At 40.5% G+C, this 27,791-nt stretch overlaps 1 protein-coding gene across 1 annotated transcript; it reads left to right on the forward strand.

Moving 5' to 3' along the window:
• The first annotated feature begins 473 nt into the window (after positions 1-473).
• On the forward strand, positions 474-27,564 carry si:dkey-178k16.1 (band 4.1-like protein 1). The gene is made up of 22 exons (XM_053317941.1): positions 474-545; positions 877-1,026; positions 8,262-8,366; positions 11,108-11,150; positions 11,279-11,354; positions 13,773-13,991; positions 14,110-14,197; positions 14,293-14,445; positions 15,541-15,638; positions 16,550-16,725; positions 16,938-17,191; positions 17,818-17,856; positions 18,964-18,993; positions 19,739-19,894; positions 20,183-21,235; positions 22,345-22,395; positions 22,670-23,101; positions 25,280-25,501; positions 25,858-25,917; positions 26,161-26,250; positions 26,387-26,467; positions 27,430-27,564. Exons 1-22 carry the CDS (start codon positions 474-476, stop codon positions 27,562-27,564), a joined length of 3,783 nt encoding a protein of 1,260 aa, XP_053173916.1.
• Positions 27,565-27,791: the final 227 nt, after the last annotated feature.

Here is a 27,791-nt window from a genome sequence, read left to right on the forward strand (position 1 = left end):
GTCTTGTGTGGTGCCGCAGGGCTCTCTGGCTGATGTAATTTATGCTATCTCCTTTGCTAGTGTGAGAGGAGGGCGTCCTGAAGCCAGCACTCCTCATGCAGAGTGCTCCTGTGGGATGCTGTGAGCCAGCGCTAGCTGAGCTACCCTTTCTCTTGTTCACCGTCCAGACACTCAATCTGCATGACCATACAGGCTAATTAAAACACTGCATACTGTAGTAGCTGTCAGCCGCAAAAGAAATCGGATGTGATGTCATCACAAGTTTCTGTTCATTACACAGAAATGTCATCCCGAGTCAGTCTAAATGTATGTTTTGTACAGGTGGGGATCTCATGAGTCAAATCCTTCAGGGGTCCATAGACAGTTTAGACTTTCAGCACCAGTAAATATTCCACACTAGTTTTAAGAACAGGAAAAGATTTGATATTGACTGAATATGTTTATGTGTGGTTGCAGGACTGCAATCCATTTCTATGACAACAGAGAAGGCTTTGGCTGGGGAGATGAAGAGCGCAATGGAGGGTGACGCCAGGAGAACCAATCAGGTGGGATTGCTGTGGAGCTCACAGCAGCTGTAGATCATTTTACTCAGGCTTCTCAATCACTCAGGGGCCTTCCAGCATCCTGTTTGATATGCAAGGCAGCTAGCCCCCCTCTGCCTGTGCCAGCAACTTAACATCTCAACATCTTAGAGTAGCAGCTCACACATTACATCATGCATTTGATGACTGCCTCACATGATCAAAGATTATGGATTAAAATCAGTTAGCAAGTACACAATGCCTCTTGAGACTCAGAATTCAGATGTTTAAACAGAGACAAAGGACAGTGATTTCATGCTCACTTGCTAAGAGGGAAGGATTTTCTCTCTACCAGGTTCCAGAAGATCATGGGGATATGGATGATAGCTCCGAGAAGACCCCTAGCAAGGCCTCCAAATCCCCCCAGAAGACCACCAAACGGCCCAAGACTGTCCCTGTCAAAGTGAATTTACTTGACGGCTCAGACTATGACACATCAGTTGAGGTATGCTATTTACTTTTGATCATCAAGGAAGAAGAATATAACTGTCCAGTCCATATGAAAAAGAGTACTACAAAAGCAACAAACAAATCACAACTTATTTTATATCAGTAATAATAACATTTGACTTACTTTAAGTTATTTGCGGCGATGTGGAACATCACTAGAAGAGTCAGACAATGAAAGACATGAGCAGTAAGATGATCAGAGAGGTTTGAAAATCAAAGGCAAGCAATAGGATCATTATTCAAACAGTCCATTTTAAACATCCATCAAAGTTTATTTAAAGTTTTGGACTTTTTGGTCCAACTTTGACTCACAGTACTTGCCATAGACGCACACAGATTTCCTGAGCGATGCTACATCCATCGACCAATGAGTATTAACAACATTCATGTGGGCCCAATTTCAGTTCCGCATGACTATCCTCTACGTCCAACTTTGTCAAAATAAATCATGTTTATGTTATTTAACAGTTGCTTTTTTTCTCAGTTATAGATTTGCTAAAAAGATTTCCTATGATCTGTGAGTGGGTCCTCCTGGATCAGGACTAGTTCAGGACCTATGTAATCATCTGACTCCTTCAGACTTTGTTTTGGATCATGGTCCCGGACCTCAGTTATTACTTTAGTGGATACATAGTTATTATAACCTATAGCCAAAGCGACAAAAAAACTCAAGTTGTCATAAAATGCAATTATATTTTAAAGCTGCTTTCATCTTCACTACTACAGAGCTACCTTTCCAAAGAGCTTTGGTAATTGTTTTAGCAGAGAGAGCAATTCTGAAAACATGCAGAAACATAATTAGAAAAAAATACATTTCAAAAGGTTGTTTTGCTCCTCTAGTTAAACTCAGATTGGCTGTTTATTCATGCCACAAATCCACATGTGCTTTAAATTCATATCTTGCTGTGCACGGTGATAAGAAATTGTGTTTTTAGAAACTGGTGTACATCTCCCCCATTTGAACAGAGCCCTTGACTCAGCAACCACACCACAGTACCCCTCAGTGGGATTAAGCTTCCCTTGGTAGTACATGCTACTGAGTCAGGAAATACAGTTCTGTTGCTATTCTCACTGCAGGGGGAGTGATGGGTGGAGGGAGGTGAGACAAGCTCTGCATTGTGGGGGATGGAAGACTCAGATGAGCAATCCCAAGCATCTGTGAATCGTGACTCTGTATCCCTTTGTGTTTGGGTGCAGGGTTGTGAGTTCCCACCATTGTCAGTTTATTTGAATTTCACAGTAGCCCCCACGCTCATCATGATTTGAGTACTGCAGAAAATGAATCAGCTCCTGAACTGAACTGAAATGACTTCCGAGGGTGGCTCCACACCAGAGGGAGATCCCGGACAGGACTTAGAGAGCCGCCACGGATCACATTAAAGCCATGCTTAGGATCCTATTGGCTGCTGCTGATGATGGAGAGTGATGTGTGACGGGAATGATCTTGTTGACGACCTGACCTCATTCTTGTCAACTATATTCCTTTTATGGCTTACTGCCTGTCGCGTGACCTCACATATTTTACTTACATGAGCTTGCACGCAGAGAAATTTGTCTGGGGTCCTGACTGAGGTATCACACACACACACACACATTCTCCTTCAACACAATCCCCCTTTTTCCCCTTCTTGTGTCTCGTGAAAGCAGATATGCACGCACACACACACACACACACACACACACACACACACACACACACACACACACACACACACACACACACACATTCATTCATGTCACCTGGGCAGTGACACCAGAGGTATTGGACTTTGACAGGAAATCCATATAGCTGACAGATGAGTGCTCTTATGTTTGACCGGGGAGAAAATAGAATGGGAGAAGGAAAGAGGAGGAGGAAAAAATGAAGAGAGTGGGGGAGGAGGAGTAGAGAAAGATGAAGAAGAGGTTGATATCAGGACTGCTTGTTTGTGTACTGTAGTATGTATGAGATGAGTGTGTGTGGATCAGTGAGTCTGCTATGGAAAAAAAAGACATGCAGGGGCACAGTGATGAATGCAGTAAAATCATTACTATAATTATAGTCATGATGTCGACCGAGAAAGCGGGGCCCCCCGATCATAAAAACACAGAGAAGCAGCCTGAGTCTCCTATTGATGTTTGGCTCACGACATTATGGATATTGATTAAGCACAGTGCATTTACATTGCTCAGTCCTTAACCTGAAGCCACACTATCAAAGCAAGACCCCCACCACCTGCCTATTTAAGTGCCTACAAGCTGGGAACACTATTGCTTTTTTTAAACCCTTCTTGAATGAAACATCTGGCCTTTTAAATAATATCCTGAGGAGACCATTGTAACTGCATTTAAACGACTTAAACTTTGGCTGAACGGAATTTTCTCTGTAGGTCCAACCCGAGAAATGTTAATGTTCATTTTCATGGTTCATTTCATTTTTGCTGGTTAACCACACAACCATGTGAGCTTTTTACTTTATTGCAGAGGCAGGGCTGTTTTGGATCTGCTTTCCTGAATTCTGCGGCACCGATATTTCAGTCCTGCACTGAAACAGTTTAAATGTGGTTCTTTTTCACATGAGTTGTGGAGAGTATTAATGCACAACTTTATTATCTCCCAAACCAAATCATCTCTATAACTTTTTTTCTTCCCTGTTTCATAGACAGATGCAGCAGTAGCAATCAAGCATGCAGTAAAACAAAGTGACAACAGATACATTTCTACAACTACACACATACTGAAAGCCTCCAATGTTCTTACATTTGAAGTTTCTCCTCAGAGAAAAACACCAGCTCCATAAATGTGAAGTTATGCAGTTAACAAGTTTAAAAACAAATGAAAGATTCATGATACTGGGGCAAAGCTCAGCCTCATTTGAAAAAAAGCTGAAAGGGTGATGAAATAAATCTACAGTATATCCTGCATCATTGCTTCACAATTTAACAGCATCAATCTAATACATTTCTACGGTGGCCGAGACCCGCCATAGCTGCAAATAAAAGTAACGCTGCAAACAAAAACAAACGCTGCTGCAAATAAAAACAAAGGCCGCTGCAAATAAAAGAAACACCGCAGCATATAATAAAAAAAACGATGCAAATAAAAAGACACAACGGAGGTGGATTACCGGGGACTGTTTTTGCCGAAACACCGGAAGAAGAAACAACAACAACAGGACTACGAATTGGAAAACGAACTAGAAAGTAAGTGAAAATGGTAGTGTTTGAGGGTGACTTGTCTGTTTCAGCCAACATGGGGATGAGGATCGGAACTGCAGACACTTAAAACACGCTGTTCCGCCTACGGGACGGGTCGTAGGTTGGGAGGTAGCCACAAGTCCTTCTGAATGTTTTAAACACCAACCCTTAAACATATTTATTCATGCCGTACATTGTTAGAAAGCATAGGTTGCCCTGATTCATTCAAGACCACTCACGAATTATATTGGTTGCTCACAGCCGTAATAGTATTCAGCCACTCAGCTAAATTAAAAACAGCTATAATGCCTACATACCTTCAAAGTCTTCCCTTTATCCACAACGATCATCTTATGACTCAGGACTTTCTGTACAGCTCGCCAAGTATCCATTCTTGTGAAATATGAAATCCGTTTCCATAACATCGAAATACTTTCCTCAATATGTCCATGTATTTAGTCCAACACGTAACGTAATAACACAAATAACAAACCATATACGGTCCCTTTTACGTCTTTTCCTGACCTACACGTACAAGCAACAACAACGACAGTAATAAGCTGCCGGAACTGTGTAGCCGTCAGTTGTTTCCACTCTCGTTAGTGGTCTCCCCGTGTTAGCCGAAGCTAACAATACACCGGCATTCTCCAGTTCAACTTCAAACCTGGGGCTACATCGCCTGACCAAATAACACATTAAAAAGTACATGTAGCGACATTAAACACTACTATTTTCACTTACTTTCTAGTTCGTTTTCCAATTCGTAGTCCTGTTGTTGTTATTTCTTCTTCCGGTGTTTCGGCAAAAACAGTCCCCGGTAATCCACTTCCGTTTTTGTTTGCTGCGGTGTGTCTTTTTATTTGCAGCGTTTCTTTTATATGCAGCAGCGTTTCTTTTTATTTGCAGCAGCGTTCGTTTTTGTTTGCAGCATTACTTTTATTTGCAGCTATGGCGGGTCTCGGCCACCGTACTACTCCCTGCAGCCTTGCTCTTCGCTTCCTTCCCTCATGGGAGGTCAGAGTGCAGAGGTGCAGAGTCAGCTTCTGCCCTGAAGGTTCAACTGAGTTCACAAAATTGCTGGAGGGAACTTCAGAGTGTATGCTTGCCAGCACTGGAGCCAGTGATGAGTAGTCGCCCCCTCTCATGCCCCAATTGTTGAAAAATATGTGCTAAAGTGCCCTCTTGGGAGCCAAAACACGTGCTAAAGTGCCCTCTTGGGAGCCAAAATGCATGCTAAGGTGCCCTCCTGGTTGGCAAAACACACTAAACTGTCCTCTTGGGTGGCAAAAACTTCCGCTAAAATGTCCTCTTCAGTGGCGAGAACGCACTGTATTTGCCCTTTTTTTTCTTTTCACCCCTGCCCTTCAAAAAGTCTGTGCATGCCACTGACGGGAGCTCAACCTGTTTGGTTGGAGGGCAGTCTCTGTAACTTCTAAACTGACTTACATCTCTACAGCTTGTCTGTGGTATGCTTTGAGCAACAATTGGCTCTTAAACATTTGATTAAATTTGGAGTTGTACAATGCACCATTGTTTAGAAACTTGAACATATCAAATATGTTTTTGAAGCTTTTTTCCAACTTGTCATGCTCAAACTTGGTTAAACAACCACTACCTGATTACCTCAGTTGTATGAATGTGCAATACATATTTTAATCAACATAAATTATATTACCATAATAACATAGATTAACATAATAACATAAATTATGTTAATAATCTTTCATTTATTATGTTTTATTATTTTTACTTATTTTCTAGTGTTCTTAGTGCTGCTGGTTTCTGAGGGTCGCCACAAAATTATTATATTGCATACAATGACATTCAAGTGTCTCATGCCTTATAACCAGCTTTGAAGCTATTAATTAAATTACTCTGTAAGCAGAAAGGATATTCTGTCCATCCACCCTCAAGTGTTACAATTTAAATGTTAATTGAATTCACATCTACTTCCTCCATATGGTAGCCTCAAATATGATGTTGCTTAATGAATCCAGTGTGAAGTACAAGACTGTAATGTTTGTTTACTTTAAATGAACTGTGTATAAAAAGTGATAGGACTGTTAAATCAGGGTCCAGTGTCAACTTGGTTACAAGTTTTATTAAAGGGACATTGTACTTGGACTATTTTATACATGAAGTTCATTTTCCTCCTCCTCAAGAGTTCTACTCAGTCTGTGAAAGCAGTTGTAAAAGTCATCTGTGGCTCTGGGGGCAGCTTTATAAAATCTGAAAAAATAACCTGGATGATTTTATGGGCATTTATCAGACATAGTGGGTTTAATCAAAGATGCTTCAGGCATCTTAGGATATGCAAGTTCCAGTTTTTAACTAGAAATCAGAATGGACTCTGCTTCAATTTCCACCATTCTTTTAACACAGTACTAAATCACTGGACTATCCCTTTTAGTCATCGTGGTAATACTATACACCAATCTGAACTGGCAAGTAATTCATGCCTTTATCTCTTGCATGTTCCCCAACTTTGTGGAAGTGCAATAATTGATTTATACTTTTGAATAGTTCACAATTTGGACATTCATTTGTGCAGGCAACTGCAATTGTACCATGTACCTTTAATTTGAGTAGGCTATTACATAGTTTGTAGTCCAGGTTAGTATTAACTGTAAAGTTTAAGCACTGTAACAATTACATTGCATAACAGAAATGACTATGTCTCTAGCTAACTTTAACAAATCCCTAGCTATTTGATTACACAGTGTGATCCGTCTACTTTCATTAGTCAAAGTGACAAAGTTCAATAGATTTACTTTCTTCACGGCCAGCCATTAACTCATTCACACATTGTCTGTCTCTCCTCATCTTGTTTGCATGGATGAGGCGATCAGCAAAATGGATTTCTAGGATTACACCAAATGGCTGCTAACACAATCAGCCCACAGAACTAGTTACAGAAATGTGATTGGAGCCAATTGGAGCGACAACGAAATCTCATCAACAGCTCCTGAATTGGTTGCTATGCTTGGGGGACCACCTGAGATGTGTGTTGCAATTTCATTTTGTTTGCAAAATCGAATAAATGTGCCACTCCCCAAAAAATCTCTTGACTGCAGCCTCTGCTTGTTAATCAGCATTGTTCTCTCTACTCTTCCCACGGCAGCCTCAGTGCAGCAAGATGTGGATTATTATTCATTTGATTGAGAGACATTTTACTAAAATGGTTAATGAATTTGTTTTTCTTCATTTTTTAAAAAGGTTAACTGAATGTTTACTAGAGGAGCGGAACAAAGCTGTGTGGCGGCCTTGTAGTAACCAGAGATAGAGAAAGTGAGAGGACACACACGTGCACTCACAGAAGGGACCTATTACTTCTGTTTCCATGGTAACAGCTGCTTGGTTGCCTTGTCGCCATAGGAGCCAGGTTTCCCTTGGAGATGAATATGGCGTGTGTGTTTATCTTCGTGTGTGTTTGTGTCTGCATGTGTGTGTGGAAATAGCATTTGCCAAGGCCGCCTGTGCAACCCACAGAGGCCTTGTTTTCAGCCCCGAAGGGCTGGATAGAAAATAGGTGTGGTCTGTTGAAACACTACTGATGCGAAATGCAATTCCTCCCCTTATATAGACATATAGAGGGATGCTCCTCCTACTCAACACTCAACAGGGGAGAGGACAGATTGAGAGCTGGAAGCATCTCACAGACCGCCATTGGGGTGCATTTTTAGGTTACAGATATTTTTGACTACTTTGTCTTGTTAAATGTTAAATATAAAATATAAAATACAAAACTGAGAAAATAAGAATAATGTATTATTTTACTAGACCAACCAACCACTGAATACAATGCATCCCATTCCACACAGTCTTACAAATAATTTATCTTACACTGGATGCCAGACAAGACAATCTTACACAATTAGAGATTATATTATATTATAACACTCTCTCCTCTTGTTTTTGTCTTTTAGAGTATGAGATATAAGTGCAACTGCAACATGTTACCTGCCCACCTTCTGTGTGTTCTTATAAGTGTGTGTGTGTGTGTGTGTGTGTGTGTGTGTGTGTGTGTGTGTGTGTGTGTGTGTGTGTGTGACAGAAATTTGCCAAGGGACAGACCCTGCTGGACATGGTGTGTGGCCATCTGAACCTGCTGGAGAGGGACTACTTTGGCCTGACTTTCTACGACACGGACAATACCAAGGTCAGACGCACACAAACACATACACACACACAAGGAAAGACACAAGGAAAGATTGTTGGGGATGTCACAGTGACTCACAGCCATTTACTGCAGCTATGGACCTCTAAGATCTGTACCTGCATGGCTGTAGCTTGAATGCAACAACATTCAAACTAAATTGAGAACACTAATTTTGTATCAAAGTAAAAACTCTCCTCTATCAATTTGTGTTTATTTCCTGTAAATTATATTTGAGGAACATTCACCATTAGTTCTTCTTCCCCATAAAATAAGCTTAATTATGTCAATTGGCAACATTTCTGAAAAATCTACACTTGAAAGCTGTATTTAGTTGCTTTTTCATGGTCCCTGTCTCCTCAAAAATATGTGTTTTTCATCTTCTTACTTCACTTGAATGTTTGAGCTTCACTGTTCATAATGATGCAAGAAGAAGTCTGGTTCTGCATTCATCTGCTGAGGGGGCAAAGTTTCTCTGGGTACATCTCAAGACTCTTATTTGATCTTTTCTCACTCCTCAAACCTCACTTGAACCGGAAATTGTTCTGGTCCACTATTTTGAAGCAAGGATCAAGGAGCAAGGAGGAATCTCTGAGGAGGAAGGATGTATCAGAGCAGCCTTCACAGAAGTCTTTCATTGTCCGATATGCCCCCTTGTTGGAAAGCAGTTATTGATTAGACACTGCAGCTAATCAGACTGAACTGATACATGGCAACATCACTGCAGTCGATACTGGAGCGGAGACGGCTCACAGTTTTGTATTTTATTTGTTTTCTGATTCAACATCCAGTTAAACATCTGTTCATCGTCAGTCCAATCAATCAAAGAACCATAAACAACTTTCTTAATTTATTAGAATAATTAGTCTTTTTATGAACTGTGATTTCTCCCATTAATTTTTATTATGGATAAAATTCAGGGAGAGTCTGTCTGTCAGCAAGAATTTTAAACACATTCATATTTTACATAATTTATCGTAATTTACATTCATATGAGACTGAAAATTCCCGAGCGTGTGGACTGATAAGTTACATAATTTTAACTTTCCCTGAAACATTTAGCTTAATATATTTTTAGTGTTCAGAAGACACCCAAAGCATATTCTGGGTTATTAAATAATTCATTCACAATCACAATATCAATATATATAGACACAAATAATTAATAAATAAATAAACAAAGGCATTCTGTTAATAGAAATGATTCCTGTGCCACTGAGCAGCACACAGTACACAGTATGAATACAGAGTGCAGGTTCTGATTAATGTGCAGGTGTTTGTCTAACAGGCAACATGCTGCTGAGAAGGCAGTGATACATGTTAGTATCTGTAGTGTAGTAGTGTTCTGTTAGTATTAGCAAAGTCCATTAAAAGTTGTTCCAGTTTTTAAAGTGGACTGACAGTTGATCCAGCTGTGATCGGCTTCTTCATGTGACACTTCAGAAGAAAGGACGTCTTGTTTCTCTAAAATAATTTCCTCATTTCCCTCACCTCACGTCTTCCTTACGTTTCTCCATGCATCCTCGCTGGGAGGGATTAAGATGCAAGGAAAACAGTTAAGGAAACACAATTAAGAGGCTTGAGATGTACTCTCGGTGTTCCCCTTAAATCTGTGTTCAAGGCCTGTACCTACAAACATGATTTGTGATCACAACTAGTTTTGAGTCAAGGGAGAAAGGTATGATGTCTGTGTAATTGAATTGTTCTTCTGAAGAAAACAAATATCAGGCACAAATGATCATTCAAAGCAGGGTATTATTATTGATCTTAAAACCTGTCTGGAGGGGTGTAACTGTAACATTTTTACCAGTGTTGTAGTTGAGTCATGTTGTAAAGAGGCATTTAATTGTCTGTGGTTCACTAATACTACTCTGGCATGTAGTTATAGTGTGTACAGTTGCAGTGCATCATCACCTCCACTAAAACTGCAGTTGTACAGCGGTTGTGGAAGTGATATTTTTTATTTTTACAGTAAAAAACAAAAATGATAAGACTAACATTGGTATTGTTCCACGTGCTTCTCTGAAACATCAAGCAGCACAAGTGTGTTTATTGTGTAATATCATCAGATGTGCAACTGTACTGATGTCTCTCTGGTTTAATCCCCAATTAATATACACACAGAAGTACATTAGTATTTAATTTAGCTTTGATTGCCACAGTGACCACTATTCATAACATGTGGGGGAAATTACAGCATATGTAGAGTCCAAATCCAAACATACATGTTGATATGTGTGAGAGAGAGGAAGAACTGCCTGTAATAGTGTATTTCCTGCTTTGATTCAATTATAACACAGATTTCAGAACGATAGATTAAACCAGTTTGTCATTTCCAGTTGTTTTAAAGCAGTGAGTCCTCAGTTGCCCTTTCAATCATGATTAACCACTTACAGCCTAAGAGTGGCATACATGGCCTTTAACCTTTTAAAATGTGATTAAACAGAATGGCCTTTTAAAAATGGTGCACGTGGTCTACAGAGCACAATGAAAGCTCTAGTGACATTAAGCAGAGGGAGCTAGATTCAACTGGCATTTATGGCCCCAATATCGATGTTTTCAGTGTTTATAGAAGCCTTTATCCATTTTCTTGTAGTGTGAATATATTTGGCTTTTAACGAGGGAATTGATTTAAAAAGGGAAGAGTGAGGTGCAGTACTTAAAAGGGCTCTCAAAAATGTGAGAATGCATGATTATGTAGAGGTTGAAATTTCTCAAAAGGGATTGTCTCCTTTCTTTATCAGAATTGGTTGGATCCCTCCAAAGAGATTAAGAAGCAAATTCGGAGTAAGTACAGCAGACACACACATACACAGTCTCACGCCAGCAGTTCAATTGATCCCAACACACACATGCAGTATTTTAATGAGCAGGCAGTCTATAACAAAACAATCTTGCTGGTGGTTTGTCCACAGTTGGCTCCTGGAATTTGGGATTTTCTGTTAAGTTCTACCCCCCGGACCCATCTGTGCTCATTGAAGACATCACCAGGTAGGTCAGAATACAACAACAAGAGCTTTAAAGTCAGAGGGTGAAGCAAACTAATACATGGATGCTGTAAAAAAAAGTGTGTGCAAACCTGGTCAAGAACTACAAGGAACGTCTGATCTCTGTAATTGCAAACAAAAGTTTCTGCGCCAAATATTAAGGTCTGTTTTTCTGATGTATAAAATACTTATGTCATGCAATAAAATGCAAATTAATTACTTCAAAATCATACAATGTGATTTTCTGGATTTTTGTTTTAGATTCCGTCACTCAAGGTACCTATGATAAAAATTACAGACTTCTACATGCTTTGTAAGTGGGAAAACCTGCAAAATCTGCAGTGTATCAAATACTTGTTCTCCCCACTATATATACACGAGTCGACCTGTCAGGCTGTGAGTGTTTTTCCATTATACAGCACTGCAAAGAAAAATAAATGGTTTACATGTTGGAGGTGTGCTGGTTGTCCTCATCAAACATCATTGCTGTGGCTGTTTCTGCTTGTATTCCCCCCTGCATTATTTCTAACTGATCTGTTCAACAAAGAGCTCCAAATATCTCCAGATCTAATTTGGTGAAGAATACATTTCATTAATTTAAAAGCTTTATATGAAGCAGGGAAGCAGAAAATGTTGGGTTTTCATCAGGTGTAACTAAACATGACGCTGATACGGCTGCAACTCAGCAGGCTCCTGGAAAGCTGGCCAATCAGATCAGAGTGCGCTCATTAGGATGGGGCCTTAAAGGCTACATTCACACTGCAGGCTTTAATGCTCAATTCCAATTTATTGATCAAATCCGTTTTTTTTGTTTGGCTGTTCATATTCCACTTTTAAATGTGGCCTGTCTGCGGACTGCGATGTGAACAGCTAACGCTCCTGAAGTGACCCGCACGCTCAGTTGACCATTAATGACGTCACGCACAGAACAGTGTTTACGGAAGCAAACATGGCAACAGCAACAGCTGGTGAAGTTACTGGTATTCTCATTTATGGTCTAATGTGAAAAACAGTGTGTGGCGGCAGCTGGCAAATTTGTGAGCGGGTGATGTTAAAAAGGAGGAAGAGGAGAAAGAGAATTAATACTTTAATGATGTCTTTATGCGGAGCATTAGCTGTGTGTTGCTCCAGAATAATGTCAAAGTCGCATTAAAGTCGACCTGACTGTTCAGATTGCGGTTGCATTCAAACAAATCCGATATGTATCTGATTCAGTAGCACATTTGAAAGTGGCCTGAATCGGATTTGGAAATGTCAGATTCAATGTGACTTGTGCTGTTCACATTGTCAGAAACAAATCAGATATGGGTCACATTTGAGCGAACAATCGGGATTCAGGTCACGTATGAACGTAGCCAAAGAGACTGAACTAAGGGGCTGCATGAAGGTCAAGTATAAGATAAATAAGTAGTTTTTTGAACTTTGAATTATGCAAAGCTACTCTAGTGCAGTCCCTGAATTAAAATTGAGAGATGGAAATGAGCATAATAAGTCCCCTTTAAACCTGCAGATCAGAACTTTTACATATAAATGAACGTCTGGTGCATGGCCTTTGCCAAACGAGTTCACACATGTTAATTAAGCATATCAGCACTGGATAAATCTCTCTGTATTTCAGAAAGAATAAATGTTAGAAACCATAATGAATAATGAACTGCTGCTTAAAAGGTCTGCTCACCAAAATTACGCAAAAAAACAAATTATGCAAGATATTTCTGAAACCAGTCCAAAACATTGTAGTTTGTGGTGTTCAAAGTATTTACATAAAATCGTTTACTGTGTCAGTCTTGATAATCCACAAACCTCTGGTAAGAGCTGTTCTCACTGAAGCGATACTCCGCCAAAAAGCCTTGTTATGTAGTTTTCACCAGGATCTATTTTCTGCTGTACATTGAGGGCTGTGGACTATCGTAAAAACTGGGAAATTGGTTCTGGAAAGAAATGTTGCTATTTTGCAGCTCTCTGGGCACCACAAAGAAAATTCCTCCACAGCTCTGGTGGGATGGTGAAGAGAGATCTAAAAACCTCAACAAGTTGCAATGGCGATTAAGTACAAAAACACTTTTTTGGTAATTTGAATGGACAAAACCTGTATCTATATGATAAAAACAATATATAGTTTGGCAGGGGTTATGTCCTACAGCTGTCATCATTTAACAAAATGATGCATAGTGTACTGGCTCAGTGAGTGAAGAACTTTGTAGTTCTATCCTCAGTTGTCCTTGAGAGAAACAGATGAGGGGCACATGTAAAAACATTAAAAATATCACATTGAACGCTAACAGCTCTGTGTTTAGGCACATAGGTGTGCTTCTGATTCAATTTCAAATTAGAACTGAGATGGACATGTCCAACAGTGGGTCTGTCAGAAGTTCTCTGATGAAGAGAAACAGCACCTCTGTATTTTGCTGTATTTCTTTAGATACTACCTGTGCCTGCAGTTGAGGGACGACATCCTGTCCGGCCGTCTGCCATGCTCATTTGTCACCCATGCCCTTTTGGGCTCCTACACTGTCCAGGCTGAATTGGGAGACTATGAGCCTGAGGAACATGGTCCTGACTATGTCAACGACTTCCGCTTTGCCCCTAACCAGACACGTGAGCTGGAGGAGAGGGTGATGGAGCTGCACCGTAACTACAGGTCAGAGAACATATGACTTCATTTATGAAATTGAATGCCATGGTGATAATGGCAAATACTTGATTTGTGGGATCAATATCAAAGATGTGATGAATCATGTATGGCATTTGTATTGTAGGGGAATGAGTCCAGCAGACGCAGAGGTGAACTTTCTAGAAAATGCTAAGAAGCTCTCGATGTATGGAGTGGACCTGCATCATGCTAAGGTACAGAGATAAGACATAGGCACTCCCAAACTTGGACAGTATATCCTTACACTTGTGTTCAAGCTTTTCTGATGATCTATGCCTACATCTGTCAGGATTCAGAGGGAATTGACATAATGCTTGGTGTGAGCGCCAACGGTCTGCTCATCTACCGAGACCGTCTAAGGATCAATCGGTTCGCCTGGCCAAAGATCCTCAAGATCTCCTATAAAAGAAGCAATTTCTACATCAAGATTCGCCCTGGAGAGGTAAATAAAAAACTATTATTATCTTGTCTTTTGCATCTTGCTTGACTTAGTAGGAATTCACTGTACAATGACTGCATGCATAGTCCCACTAGAACAGCTTGTGACAGTCATTTTGGCAAAGCCGAGGCAAGTGGAATGAATGATCATTTGGTAAAGAGCCAACTCCACATTTCTATTTCATGGTTTCACAGTTGTTAAAATTACATCATTGTCTCTCTTGACTCGTTGCAAGCAGCATAAATAGTCATTTCATGGTTTGATAAAAGTGTTACTTCAGAGTTTTATCTGCAGAAAACCATGTGACAACTGACGAGGAGTGTTTTTTCACACATTATTTATAGCACCCAGATACCGTTCTTAAACAGGAGGCTAAAAGGTCATGTTTTCACTATTTTCCTCCTTCTCTGTTCCTCTACAGTGACTTTAAATGTGATTAGCCAGTCATGAAGGATTTTACTTGGGACCGTTACAGCCACATTATACTCGCTCTGGTTTTCAACCCCCTAAAATTATTAAAATTCTCATATATTTTTCCCCCTCCAATCTGTGGCCTACAGGGTATCTGCAGTGTGTTTTATATCCACTGTTAAGCTGACATTGACATCTTCATACTGAGTATCAAGGCATGTACTTTGTTCTTTAGATCCATCCTTTTAAGTCAGCTGTCACTTCAAATTTACCTGGAGGCTAAACCTTCCCCACAGAATTTTTTTGGTGGAAAAAAGTCAGCTTCCTCATGTTAATGGACTCCTTCTAATGTTTTAAGACCTGTTATATTGCTAATAACGTATTGATTAGAACCCTGCTTCTTCTGTTCACACCACTGAACATCTGATGGAGCAAGTGCACAAACGGCTAATTTGTAGGTTGATTAGAGATGGAAAATCTACCTGACACAGCACTGGGGAGACTCCAGAAAATATTTCTGCAACTAAACAGAAAAAACGACATTGATTTTTCCATTGATGTGGAGTAAACACAATTCACCCTTGCCACCATCACTCCATCTTTCCCCGGCACCCGCTCCCTCACTCCTCTTTTCTTGTTCACCTCCACTCCTCCTCCACCACCCCACTCCTTCCCCTCACCGCTCAGTATGAACAGTTTGAGAGCACCATAGGCTTCAAGCTGCCCAACCATCGGGCCTCGAAGCGATTGTGGAAGGTCTGCATTGAGCACCACACCTTCTTCAGGTAGGACTTCTCACTTACGGATAAACAGACAGACAGACTTTTTCTGTACTGTAGTTGTTGCACCGTGCATGCACTGTAGTGGATATATCCTTTAAGTAACAATCATCCCACAAATGCATTAATAAGTTTCTATGGTATACATTTTTACAGGTCCCATAGTTCTCTATAACTTACTGAAAGTACTTGAACAGAACTAATATGTAATTGTAAATTAATAGGAAGGTTCCTGAAGAGGACGATGTCATTTGCTGCTAATTATAGGCAAAATGCAGTAGTACACGTCTAATTAATTAATTCCAATTAATTTCTATTGTAATCAAGAGGTTTAGTTCACAGCAGGTCAGTTGAACATGCAGACATGTCTAATTCATCCACAGACAAAGACAACTGATTGTCTATAGTATGGAGAATAAAAGTTCTAATAAAAAAAGGGAATATTTCCTTAGGTTTAAATGGTTTTCCAGTCATCAAAATTTTAATTTCTGACACTAATGATAACACTGGATTTTATGGGTCCCTTAGTTTCCCTACTAATTAACTACTACGAAATAACTGCTCATTCTTAGTCTTTCTTTTAAAGGGATATGTAATTTGTTAGTATATGGCAAATGGAGTCATTATACAGTTTTTATAGTAAGAATCTAATATCTACACACTATAACTACACACTGAAAAATACATTGTTTTTTTCAGTCAGAAAAGAATCTTAAGTTGTAAAGATGTTGTAATGAGAGGGTAAAACCTAACACTTTTTTCCCATTTGTATTCATTAATTGCATCACTTCCCTTTCTGGAAATTGTCCTAAAAACTACTAATACTTAACTTTCTTGTGTAATAAAATGAAATATGTAAACTAGGTGCAGAATCTGGGTATTTTTTGCAGATTTACATAAACTGAACCCCCCTGCAGGTTGGTTTCCCCAGAGCCGCCTCCCAAGGGTTTCCTGGTGATTGGCTCCAAGTTCCGCTATAGTGGGCGGACCCAAGCCCAGACCAGACAGGCGAGTGCTCTGATTGACAGGCCTGCTCCACAGTTTGACCGCTCTGTTAGCAAGAGGTACTTGCTGCCCCGAAGTATTGATGGAGGTAAGAAACTCAGTTATTCCAGTCTCCTTTCAGGGTTGACTCATGACACATCCTTCGTAAGACTCAGTAGCCCTGTGTTATCTGAGCGTGAAATCTCTCACAGAAAAAAGAAATGAAGGCAGTCATTTTATGCTTATGCACACCGTGTCCTTTAAAAACTTAAACACAGTAGTCTCGGTGGTTGACATCTCCCTCTCCTTGTCTTAAACCAGCTTCAGCTCTAGGCGACAGTATGGATCAGCTGTCGCAGCGAAGCTCCAGTGAACACACACAGTTCATGTCCAGAGAAGACCTGGACCAAGAAGGCAGCCTAGATCTGGAGCACGATCACTACCACTATCAGGACCATGACCAAGACCAGGACCATTACACAGACCAGGAGCTGGAGATGCATGAGCGAGGTCATGATCAAAGGCATACTCGGGGTGCCAACATCTCAACGCCTACCAAGATGCTGGAGCTCAAGGTACAAAATGAGAGAATACAAAACTGCACAAATACACACCACCCTGACTTCATTCCAACTCTTATTGTCTTGACTTACAGCTGTTAAAAATGCCCAAAACTTGTACATTCTAGTTCACACAGCATGAATCAACTAAGTAACTAAACTAAACACTGACATTGTTAATGAGATATTGCCTTTCCTGTGTATATCACACTTTCACACTTTGAGTACAGTACAGTACAGTACCTTTGGCTCAGTTTAAATAGTACAAGTACACAGCTTTGCCCCAAGTTGGAAAAATCTCTCATGAACATTTGGCTAACACTCCTCATCCATCTCTCTTACATTCCTTTTCATTTGAGACTATAATCACTGTATTTTTTCTCCCCATGGCCTAATTTTCTCACACTTTCTGCTCCCCTCCAGAATGCTCAATATGATTTAGCTCTACTCACTTTTCCTCCAATCTCCTCCCCAACATCTAATTTAACCTCTTTGCTCCGGATGTTTGTTTTTTTAACTCACACCCTGCCTCAAAGAGTTTTTCTCTTTTCCCTGCTGTAATGTTAACACACCTTGCTCACCTTGCTAACTTGGTCTCTTCTCTCTGACCTTTCTGTCCGTCGCCTCGTCCTCTCCTGCAGGGTGAGGAGGCAGGCTCGCCTGTAGACTCTAAACCGGAGGTATTTTGGCCGTGGGCACTTTTGTCTGTCTGTGTGGTTTTGGTTGTTGTAGGTCATGCTCCGTACTCTGTGTTTGTTAAGCACGAATGTTATTTCTTTTCATGTCATGATTTCCAGGATTCCAGCTGACTGTAATCCATAGAAACCGCATGAATCGATCTTCAGATGAAAAGACACAAAATGTTTAATACACATTTATTCAGGCTGGTCTTTCTTTTTTTTGTCTGCCCACTGGGAAGTAGTTTCTGTGGGAGTTCATATTTGATATACTTCTCAGGCATTTACTGTGGCTGATGCTCTTATCCAGAGTGACTGAAACATTAAAACACTCTTGTTGAAATAGCTTAACACATGTTCTAGAGCATGAATCGTTAACCGTATCCCTGTGTGAAATTAAGGGGATTGATTGTTATTAGCAGGATAAACAGATGGCCCTTAAGCGCTGTTGATGATTCAGTGAATCGGTGGTTCCCTAGTTAACAAATCTCCTGGTGAAACAGCTGAGATGTGTAAGAATCTAATTATTTTTGTTTAATTGATGTTTATTTTTAATTTAATTTAACAGCATTCAAGATGAACTGTGTGTCTGTTTATCCCAAATTTATTTTTTATTTGGATGGTAAAGATTATTCCTGTTAATTTAGTCTAACACTGGTAATTTGGTAGTGTTACAGGGTGCTGTAGGAAATATTGGCATTGCATTAGTTATTCAGGAGTCTATTCATTGTTCACTGTTCATGTGTTTTTGTAATGCCTTCTCACCAGATCTTTGAATGAAGAAGTATGGGAATAATCCTCCTATTTATGTTAAGTCTATAAATGAATAATCAATTGGCTGACATTGAAATGGATTGTCCCTGTCTTCTTGGCAGAACATTAAATGGCTTAACTGTCTTAGTCCAAAGCCCCGACAGTCAACTGTTTCTGTTTGTCTGTCTGTCTGGCCGCCTGCCTTTTTGACTCACCTGCAGCATTTTGCCTCTCTGTCTCTGCACGCATCTGTTCTCCAAACAACCCCACCCCCCAACCCTCAACCTCCTGCTATGCTCAAAACCCTTCACTTCATCTCACTTGCCCCACCTTGGGCTCCCTCATCTGTTGGACAAGGATCTGGCCACCCCTCGGCCCAAACAGGAGGTACTGCTCGTCTTCTCTATTTCGGCATGTGCCGTGTGTGACCCAGGAGTTCTGTGCTTATCATTGTGTCTTGTCACTTACTGTTAGAACGCAGTCAACAGCAACAGCAATGGAGGTTATGTTCAAATGTTCAGGCTAATTTTTCTTCAGCACACTCGACAGATTGGTGTGCCACTTTTTAACATATAATAATACCATTGTTGTGAATGTCAGTTTCCTAGTTTGTGAACGCTATTATCAGTGAAGATCTTTTGTTATCTGTCTATCCTTTGATCCATGAATAAATACAAAGGCAAATGACAAATGCCCAAATTGGTATTGTGCTCCATCTTCCAAAGACTGCAGAGTAGAAGTGGGTGTTTGAAGGAAAATATAATGTTATATAATTATGTGATTAAAAGATTTTCAAACCTCCAGATTTACCTGAATCTGTGGATGAGGCCTATATCTGCATCTGGTCATCCTTAAGACCTCTGTTGTCTAACCATTTTGTGCAGCGTTTAATCCCACAGCAATTCTACAGCACAATTAAATAAACAGAAAACAGAAAATCTTTCACTATAATCTCATCAGAAGTGACATAGAGAGGGTTTTATTTAAAAGAAAAACACTTCACCTTCATTTTCAACTTGAATCCATATCTAGTTCAACAGTGGAAACAATTGTAACCAGAATCTAATAGATTTAGAGCTCAGATTTTAATGTAATGTGTGCCCCTGATGTGTGCCCTTCACTGTGTAAGCAGCAGTTCTTGGATAAGCCAGAGGATGTTCTACAGAAGCACCAGGCCAGCATCAACGAGCTGAAGAGGGCTTTGAGACAGCCTAATAGCAAGATGGCCCAGAGGGAGAAACGCCTTTCTTCAGCTACTCCTCCTGGAGGAACGCCCGAGCGAAAATCAGTAAGAATGAGATTCTATTCCCGACTTTTTATACTTAGAATACTATCATTAGTTTTCTATATGTTGTCATTGTCTAAAATATTGCATTGGACATCCCTTTCCTATCTGCTCCTTCTATTCTCTGTCAAAATACTGATTGTACTGAGCAAAAACACAGAAAATCATGATCTTAGGTCCACCACTCATCGCTCTTTTACATGAATGATCATTTACAGTATTGATGTGGGGTAACAATAATATCAGAGTTGGAGCTAGGCTAATGCAACTGTTTACTCTATGTCAACATAGGCGACCGGTGATGCCAAATTGATTGACAAGCAGGATGCTTATGAAGGAGTGCTGGAGAGTAAGACCTCTCCTATGGGTAGAGACACATTCACAGTAACATCTGGGAGTGGAGCAAGTATGAACAGTTGTCAAACATCGTGGGATTCATTGAGAACTCAAACTGCAACATCTCCAAAACAGGAAACAGACTTCCTGACAGATATGGACAATACAATGGCGCTTAACGGCCACCATGATTCTGTATCAGCAAGCTATTCTATTCAAGAAAATGGATACGGCTCTCCACATGATAAACAGAGGAGTGTAATGAACAACAGAGATGTGAGGCATAGTCAGTATGAGCACAATATTCATCAGGAGAGACTGAAAAACTTTGAAACTCCTGTATCTGCGGATTCTCTCCCAAAGGGCAACAGGGGCAGAATTGAAAGTGACGTGAAGCATCGCGAGACGTGGAAAATAAAAGACTCAAGCCCCAAGGGAGACAAAGATTGCAACAAAACTGGGAGCTCACACTCGGAAGTCACCAGAATAGTTCCTCTCAAGCCTCAGAGATCAAAGAAATCTTTGAGTAAAGAGAACAAAGGTGTTGTAAACCCTCAAACTCAAAGCCAGTCCGATAGAGGTGTCTTCAGTGCGACTGGGGATGTGCAGATGACAAAATCAAAAGATGGATCCTGTGAGACAGGAAGGAGAGTGGATGGTAATGCTGTGCTGAAATCTTCCACAGATGTTGTCAAAGAAAACGCATCGGCCTCCAAATACCGCAGTGATGCTGCGATGTCATATCAGCAGATTAAGAGCGAGATTTTTGGACAACAAGAGCTCACAGACTTCAGGGATACAACAGGGCAAAGTCAGTGGACAAGAGGAGACATGCGACATGAAGATAATTTTCATGAGAGTCTCTACTCTAGCTCCAAACTCCCCACAGCTCCCCCTCGGACTCTTCCTTTGAAAACACAGTGGTCCCGAGACAGACAGAGCAACATGGACAGCAGCCACATCCACCACAGGACGTCCAGCCAAGAAACGACCAAGAGGAAGCAAGCGGTAAAACCATCTGACCCCCTAACCTGTTTGTCAATCATCGGAAAGTAAAACATTGCATGAGCTTCAGGCGGTGTCGTGCAAATCTTGTTTTTATCATCTAAAAACAAAACCAAAAAAATCACACACACACACACATTCTTCAGAACTCATGTGGCTGTGTATGAGAAGGCAAAAGTTCACGTTCCTCTGCATCGCATCATTGACCGACTCAATTCACGTCCATGGCCCAGGGAGCTTTTTGCTTTCCCTTCTTCCCCTCCGCAAAGCTTGACATCTGCTTGGCCATTTCAGAACCCTGCGGGCCTTTAAGCAAAGTTCACATTGCTTAAGCTTCAGGCGTCCTTCCTTATACCACCTTAACTTAACTTGTCACTTTAACACCCGGTCTCTCCTTCCAACATCCTCACATGATAAAGGTGGCTGCTGTTGCAAGGAGCGCAAGACCTTTCCACCATTTTTCTTTGAAACCTCTTTTTGACATAATTTCAAATCTTTTTGGTGAATGGCTGAGAAGGGCATTTGAACCAAATGTTCTGTCTTGGCATCTCTGTAGCAGTAGTCAAAAATGACAAAGGTGATTAGATGTAATCACAGGCTGCAGAGCTGCCAAACCTCTTCAGGGCTTAGGCATTCATATGTTGCATTTACAAATATGAATACCTCTTCCCTGAAATGGACTTTTAGAAATCAAACCTTTCAGTGCATGGCATTCCCATTGCACTTGTGGTCATTCCTAAGGACGTCAATCTATGAAATGTACCATATGTGCATGCCTCTGACAGTAGCCTTTAGCTTTAGAGTCTCTGGGAATTCTCATATACATGTTCATGGTGTATGTTTAGCAGGTTGATGGATGAATTAGGTGTTTGGTTTCTCTAAATGTGAAAATCAATGCTCTTATCACTGTGTTGCACTGTAAACAGAACGACATGTTAACACAATGACAAGAAAACCCTCTAACTCTGTTTCTGCACTTTACTTTTCTGATGCAATTACACATATATTAGCTATAGATAGGTATTATGATTGCCATTTGATTGAATTCTATGAATCAACACTTTATTCTGTGTTATATTAACGTTTGTTCGTTGTTTGTTTTTCTTCTATAGGAGACACCTCCCACTCCTTCTATTCATGAGGAGCCTTTCAACGAAGCATCAGTGAGTCATCTCTCAGCTCCACCAGACTGTTTTTTTTGTCATTTAAGCCACTCCTTTTTAAATGAGTGAACAAACTACACTTAACTATGAAACACATTTTCAAGTTTACATTTAATTAAAAAAGTTAAACCTCTCCAACAAAACTCAAAACAAGGATTTAAATCTGTGAACACTGACAACTAAATCTAATTTATAATATTTTCTCATGCTAGTATTGTGGGCTTTGGTTTTATTTTACATGGTCATGTTAAGTGTTCTGCACTGTTTCCTGTAGAGGGAACCATGGGAGAGACGTCTGGGCTCTGTCTCTGAGGATGACCAGGACCATGATATCCCATACCTGAAGGAGACCCACCTGGGCATCGAACGCAAATGTTCCAGCATCACAGTCAGTTCTACATCCAGTCTGGAGGCAGAAGTAGATTTTACCGTCCTCACGGACCTGCAAACGGGCATGGAGGAGTTCTCCAGGGGCATGACAGAGCTAGGAGAGCGGGACCTATCACCTGATGGGGGTCTGTGCTTTGGAATTGATTTTCTCCCGCAACAGGGCCCCCCTGAACCTCCACCTCCACTAGTGTCAGCTCCCCTGTCCAGAGGGGCCACTAGCAGCCCCCCGGCTAAACAAATCCAGGCTGAAGACGTCCGACCAGAGGTCAAGCGGCCTGATGTGCAGGTAGAGACAAAGTTCTGTGTTATATCAAGTGTATTTGTAGCACTTATTGTAGGAGTGTCTCTTCCCTTTATTTGATTAGTTGTGGCAGCTGAGAACTGTGCTATTTTAAAGCACAACAACTGGCTAAAAATATGCATCTTCCTCCTGTTTCAATCAAATTGCAGTGCAGGTGATTTTGGGTGTGAACATAATCGCAATGTAACACAAACAATCTTTAAATCTGAAAATTGTTTTATGTTTCAGGAATATCATACACACGTTTTTAACTGGAAATGTACAGTGCAGACATATTTTGCCAAGACTACTGAAGAAGGACTGCATTTACATTCTCCCCCACCCCATATCACTCTCTTAGTGCAATCCAAGTCTGCAACAAAGTGTGATTACAGGCTACCTGCAGCAACCTGTTCATGCAAGTGTTGTTAACAAGCTCTAGTTTGCCTATGCAGTAGTAGTCTGTGTGCATTAAATGTACTGAAAGACATTTTGCACTATTTAAATATGCATCTTGATCCTCTACAGTTTGCTTATAAGCCTCATAGAGGAACTGAGGATACCACTCTCAACATGGTTAACATAGTCTCCAAACATTTGCAAAACACCAATACTTATGTTCGGATTGTAGTTGTTGATTTTACTGCAGCCTTTAACACAATGCAAGTCTTTATGGATGTGGTCTTTCCCCTGTCTTGTTAATCAATACAGGTAAAACAAAGGAGCTAATTCTAAATCAAACAGGTTCCCCAACCAAACCACTGATACTAAGCAATCAAACTGTGGAGATTGTTAACTATTTTAAGTATGTGGGTACACTCATTGTTCATAAGCTGAACTTCACTGAAAATATTGATGCTATATTTAGAAAGGCCAACCAAAGATTGTTTTTAATTAGGAAACTAAAGGGCTTTGGAGTCAGCTGTAATATTCTTGAAAGGACATATGTCATCCTGATAGAGAGCATCCTTAGTTACAACATCTCTGTCTGGTATGGTCACCTGACTTTATTTAACAAGAACAAGCTGTCCAGAATTGTCAAAATGGCAGGCAAAATTATAGGAAGACTTGAAAAAACCCTTACAGCACTGCAATACACAGAAAAACTATGAAAATATTAGATGATGACACCCACCCCCTCCGTTCTGAGTTCAAGCTGCTTCCCCTAGGGCGGCGCTATAAATGGCAAGGTAAAAAATCTACAAAGACTCTTTTATTCCAAATGCAATTTCCATGGTCAACAAACTAAAAGCTAGATGAAAGGGAGGTGTAGCTAAGAGCACTATAAATGAGCTGGAATTGATGCTTTCTGCCTTATACCTGATGTGTATGCATATGTGTGGGGGCTGGAAGGGACATGTGATGTGCTGTGTCCATCTCGCAGACATATGTCTATGTATAATGGAATGAATGTGTTTATTTTATGTACTCTATGTGTTTTTATATGCTATTCTTACCAGTGAGACCAAAGACAATTTTCATGCAGGACATGACAATAAAGTGTTTTCTATTGTATTCTATTTAATTTAATTTCTAATATAAAAGATCAGATAATATAACAAGCCTCTGAAAATATAGCATATTATTAAAGATGTTAAAATGGTTTTTAACCTCTTTTTAACCTGACTTAATAGCTCCACCAAATAGTGATTTTTCCCGTTGAACTTGTCACATAGTTTAATTTCAATAAATGTTCAAATGATCCACTATTTCACAAATCATCTGAAGACCCACAAATGTATCTGATGACCCTTTTGGGGCCCCAGACCCCTAACTTGTGAACCACTGGACTAAACTAGCTAACTGTATATAAAGCAGCTCAAACTAGCTCCACCTCCAGCAGCTACAGCAGTAACATGCTGCTCTAACACTGATGCTTCAGTATTAATAATCTGATGATGTCATGTATACTAATATATCAGTCAGAGGGACCAAAACCACTTCTTTTACAGCAAAACCTTCACTGCTTTTGTACTCTAGTAGAATTTTTCATGTAGGACTTCTACTTTTAACAGCGTATTTTTCAAATTGGTGCTTTTACTGAAGTAAAGGATCTGACTACCTTTTCCACCACTGCATTTTACTTTATGTATTATTTTGTTCATACTTATGCAACAGAAGCTTCAATAAATATTAAATATATTTTTGAACAGAAAGCAACAGTTATCTGTCTTACCTGAAAATACTAAAATGTGTCATTTTTCTTCTCTCAAGCCTGTTGTACCCAAAAAACCAAAGAGGTCAGTGCCAGTGTCATCGTCTGTGGACAGAGAGCAGTCGTACAGGGAACACAGTCATGTCGCTACCATCCCACCTCTGAGCAGGGAGGCCAGTGATGTCATTATCACGCCAACAGTGAGGAAGACGGATGTCAGGACGGAGACCCAGCCCAATGGGTCAGAGGTCACCACAACCATTGTGGAATTCACGGATCAGGTTAAATTACTAATTTTTTTTTTTTTTTTTAAGTATATTTTTTCGGGCTTTTTTGCCTTTAATGTACAGGACAGTGGAGAGAGACAGGAAACAGGCAGAGAGAGGGGGAATGACACGCAGGATAAGACCGCTCGGCTCGGGATTCGAACCGGGGTCGCCTGCAACGAGGACTGTAGCCTCAAGACATGGGGCGGGTGCGCTACCCGCTGAGCTATGCTCAACCCTAAATTACTAATTTTATTGAAACACTTTATAGATAAGAAGGAATATTTGATGAGATTAGAACAAAAAACTGTCAGATTATTGTTGTCACTTCTGAATAAAAACAAGTCACATAACAAAATGTTTTGTTTCAGGATCACGGCATTGCTGGCCTTAGTGAGGTTTCTTACTCTACGAGGCAGAGTGTATCCCCTGTGAGTACAAACAAGAAGACCTCACCAATTTTAACTCCACCTGCAGCATGCTCATTCCTGCTCTCCAGGGTTTAAACCTACTTACAAAGACCAGCGGCATGAATTCCTGAAAATGTGCCTGAATGGATGTCCTCAAATATCAAAGAAGAATTATGCTGGTTTCATAAGCTGTACTGATTTGTGCATATGTATGTCATTGTTAATAGTATTTGCTCAATGCAGCCAGCTGTTATGCTTTCTCAGGTGCATATGGGCAGTCTTGGAAGAGAGGCATCAGGGTCACCCATTCTTGTCACTGAAAACGTTACCTCAGCAACCACACACGTCACCAAGGTAGAGACACTTAAGTAAAGCCATATTTAAAAAATTTAAAGATGAGGAGGTGCCGCTCATCTTTTATGACAGAGTACAGTGAAATGTGAGCTCTAATTCTGATGGCTATTTAAAGAGAAGCTGTTGTGTGTTGCAGACGGTGAAAGGAGGATATTCAGAGACCAGGATCGAGAAGAGGATCATAATCACAGGAGATGATGATGTAGACCAGGAACAGGTGAGCTGCACTGAACAAGTGAATTGTGGAGGAAACAGTGACATGAGAATATATGTATGCACTGTATTTACTGGTTGTTGATTTTGGATGCTGTAGTTTTTGATCTATTGTCATCATGTATTATATTGGTGTTGGAACTACTTTTAAGCCCTCATACAGTGTTGCAGGGATATATTTTTGTTAACATATCAGATCAGTTGAGTCATTTCAGAAAACATCTGTTTTTAGGAATAAAAAGTCAACTGTTCTTTGCCTGCATTAAACTCAAATTGTCTTACTGTTTAACCTGTCTGTTTTGACTGTTCCTTCTTTCCTTCCTTCCTTCCTTCCTTCCTTCCTTCCTTCCTTCCTTCCTTCCATCTGTCCTTCCTCTCTCTTTCTCTCTTTCTTTCCTTCTTCTCTCTTTCCTCCCTTCCTTCTTTCCTTCCTCCATTCCCCTTTCTTCCTTCCTTCTGTCCTTCCTCCCCCTACCTTCCTCTCTTTGTTCTTCTCTCTTTCTTCCCTTCCTTCTTTCCTTCCTCCATCCCCCTTTCTTCTTTCCTCCCTTCCTCCTACCTTCCTTCCTTCCTTACTTCTTTCCTCCGTCCTTCCTTCCTCTCGTCCTTATTTCCTTTCCTCCCTTCCTTCCTTCCTTCCTTCCTCCATCCCCCTTTCTTCCTTCTGTCGTTCCTTCCTCTCTCTCTCTCCTTCCTTCCTTCCTCCCTGCCTTCTTTCCTTTACTCCCTTCCTTCCTTCTTTCCTTTACTCCCTTCCTTCCCTCCTTTCCTTCCTTCTTCCTCCCTTCCTTCCTTGACTCGACCACAACAGGAGGGTTAAAAAAATGTTGGATTTGTATACAGGATTTTGAATGAACTCAGCCAATCAACAGAAATCCTCATAAAAGTTGTATTAAGTACTTTAAATATTTTCTCCTAGTATTCATTTTTATACATAGTAAACATACTTCACATTTTGCTTTGCAGGCTCTGGCTATTGCAATACAGGAAGCCAAGCAGCAGCATCCAGACATGCAGGTGACCAAGGCAGTTGTTGTCAGGGAAACAGAATCATCCACTGAGGATCGACACGCCACATCAGAGGTACAGGTGCCATCTTGACTCCAAAAGGATAATAGCTGGCCAAGATTTAGCCTCACAGCCTGCTCTGAGGTTGAAGGATTTAAAGGTTGACTATCTTTTCTTTTTATCTGCAGTCTTGATTTCCCAAGACGAGAGTGCCCCCCTTTGGACCAGATGTGAAATTGCCATCACCCCTACTGATAGACTACTGCCAGTGACGCCCTAATGGAGCCTCTTGTACACACACACACACATCCACACACACA

Source organism: Scomber japonicus, chromosome 4 (genome assembly GCF_027409825.1).
Source record: "Scomber japonicus isolate fScoJap1 chromosome 4, fScoJap1.pri, whole genome shotgun sequence".
NCBI lineage: Eukaryota > Metazoa > Chordata > Actinopteri > Scombriformes > Scombridae > Scomber > Scomber japonicus.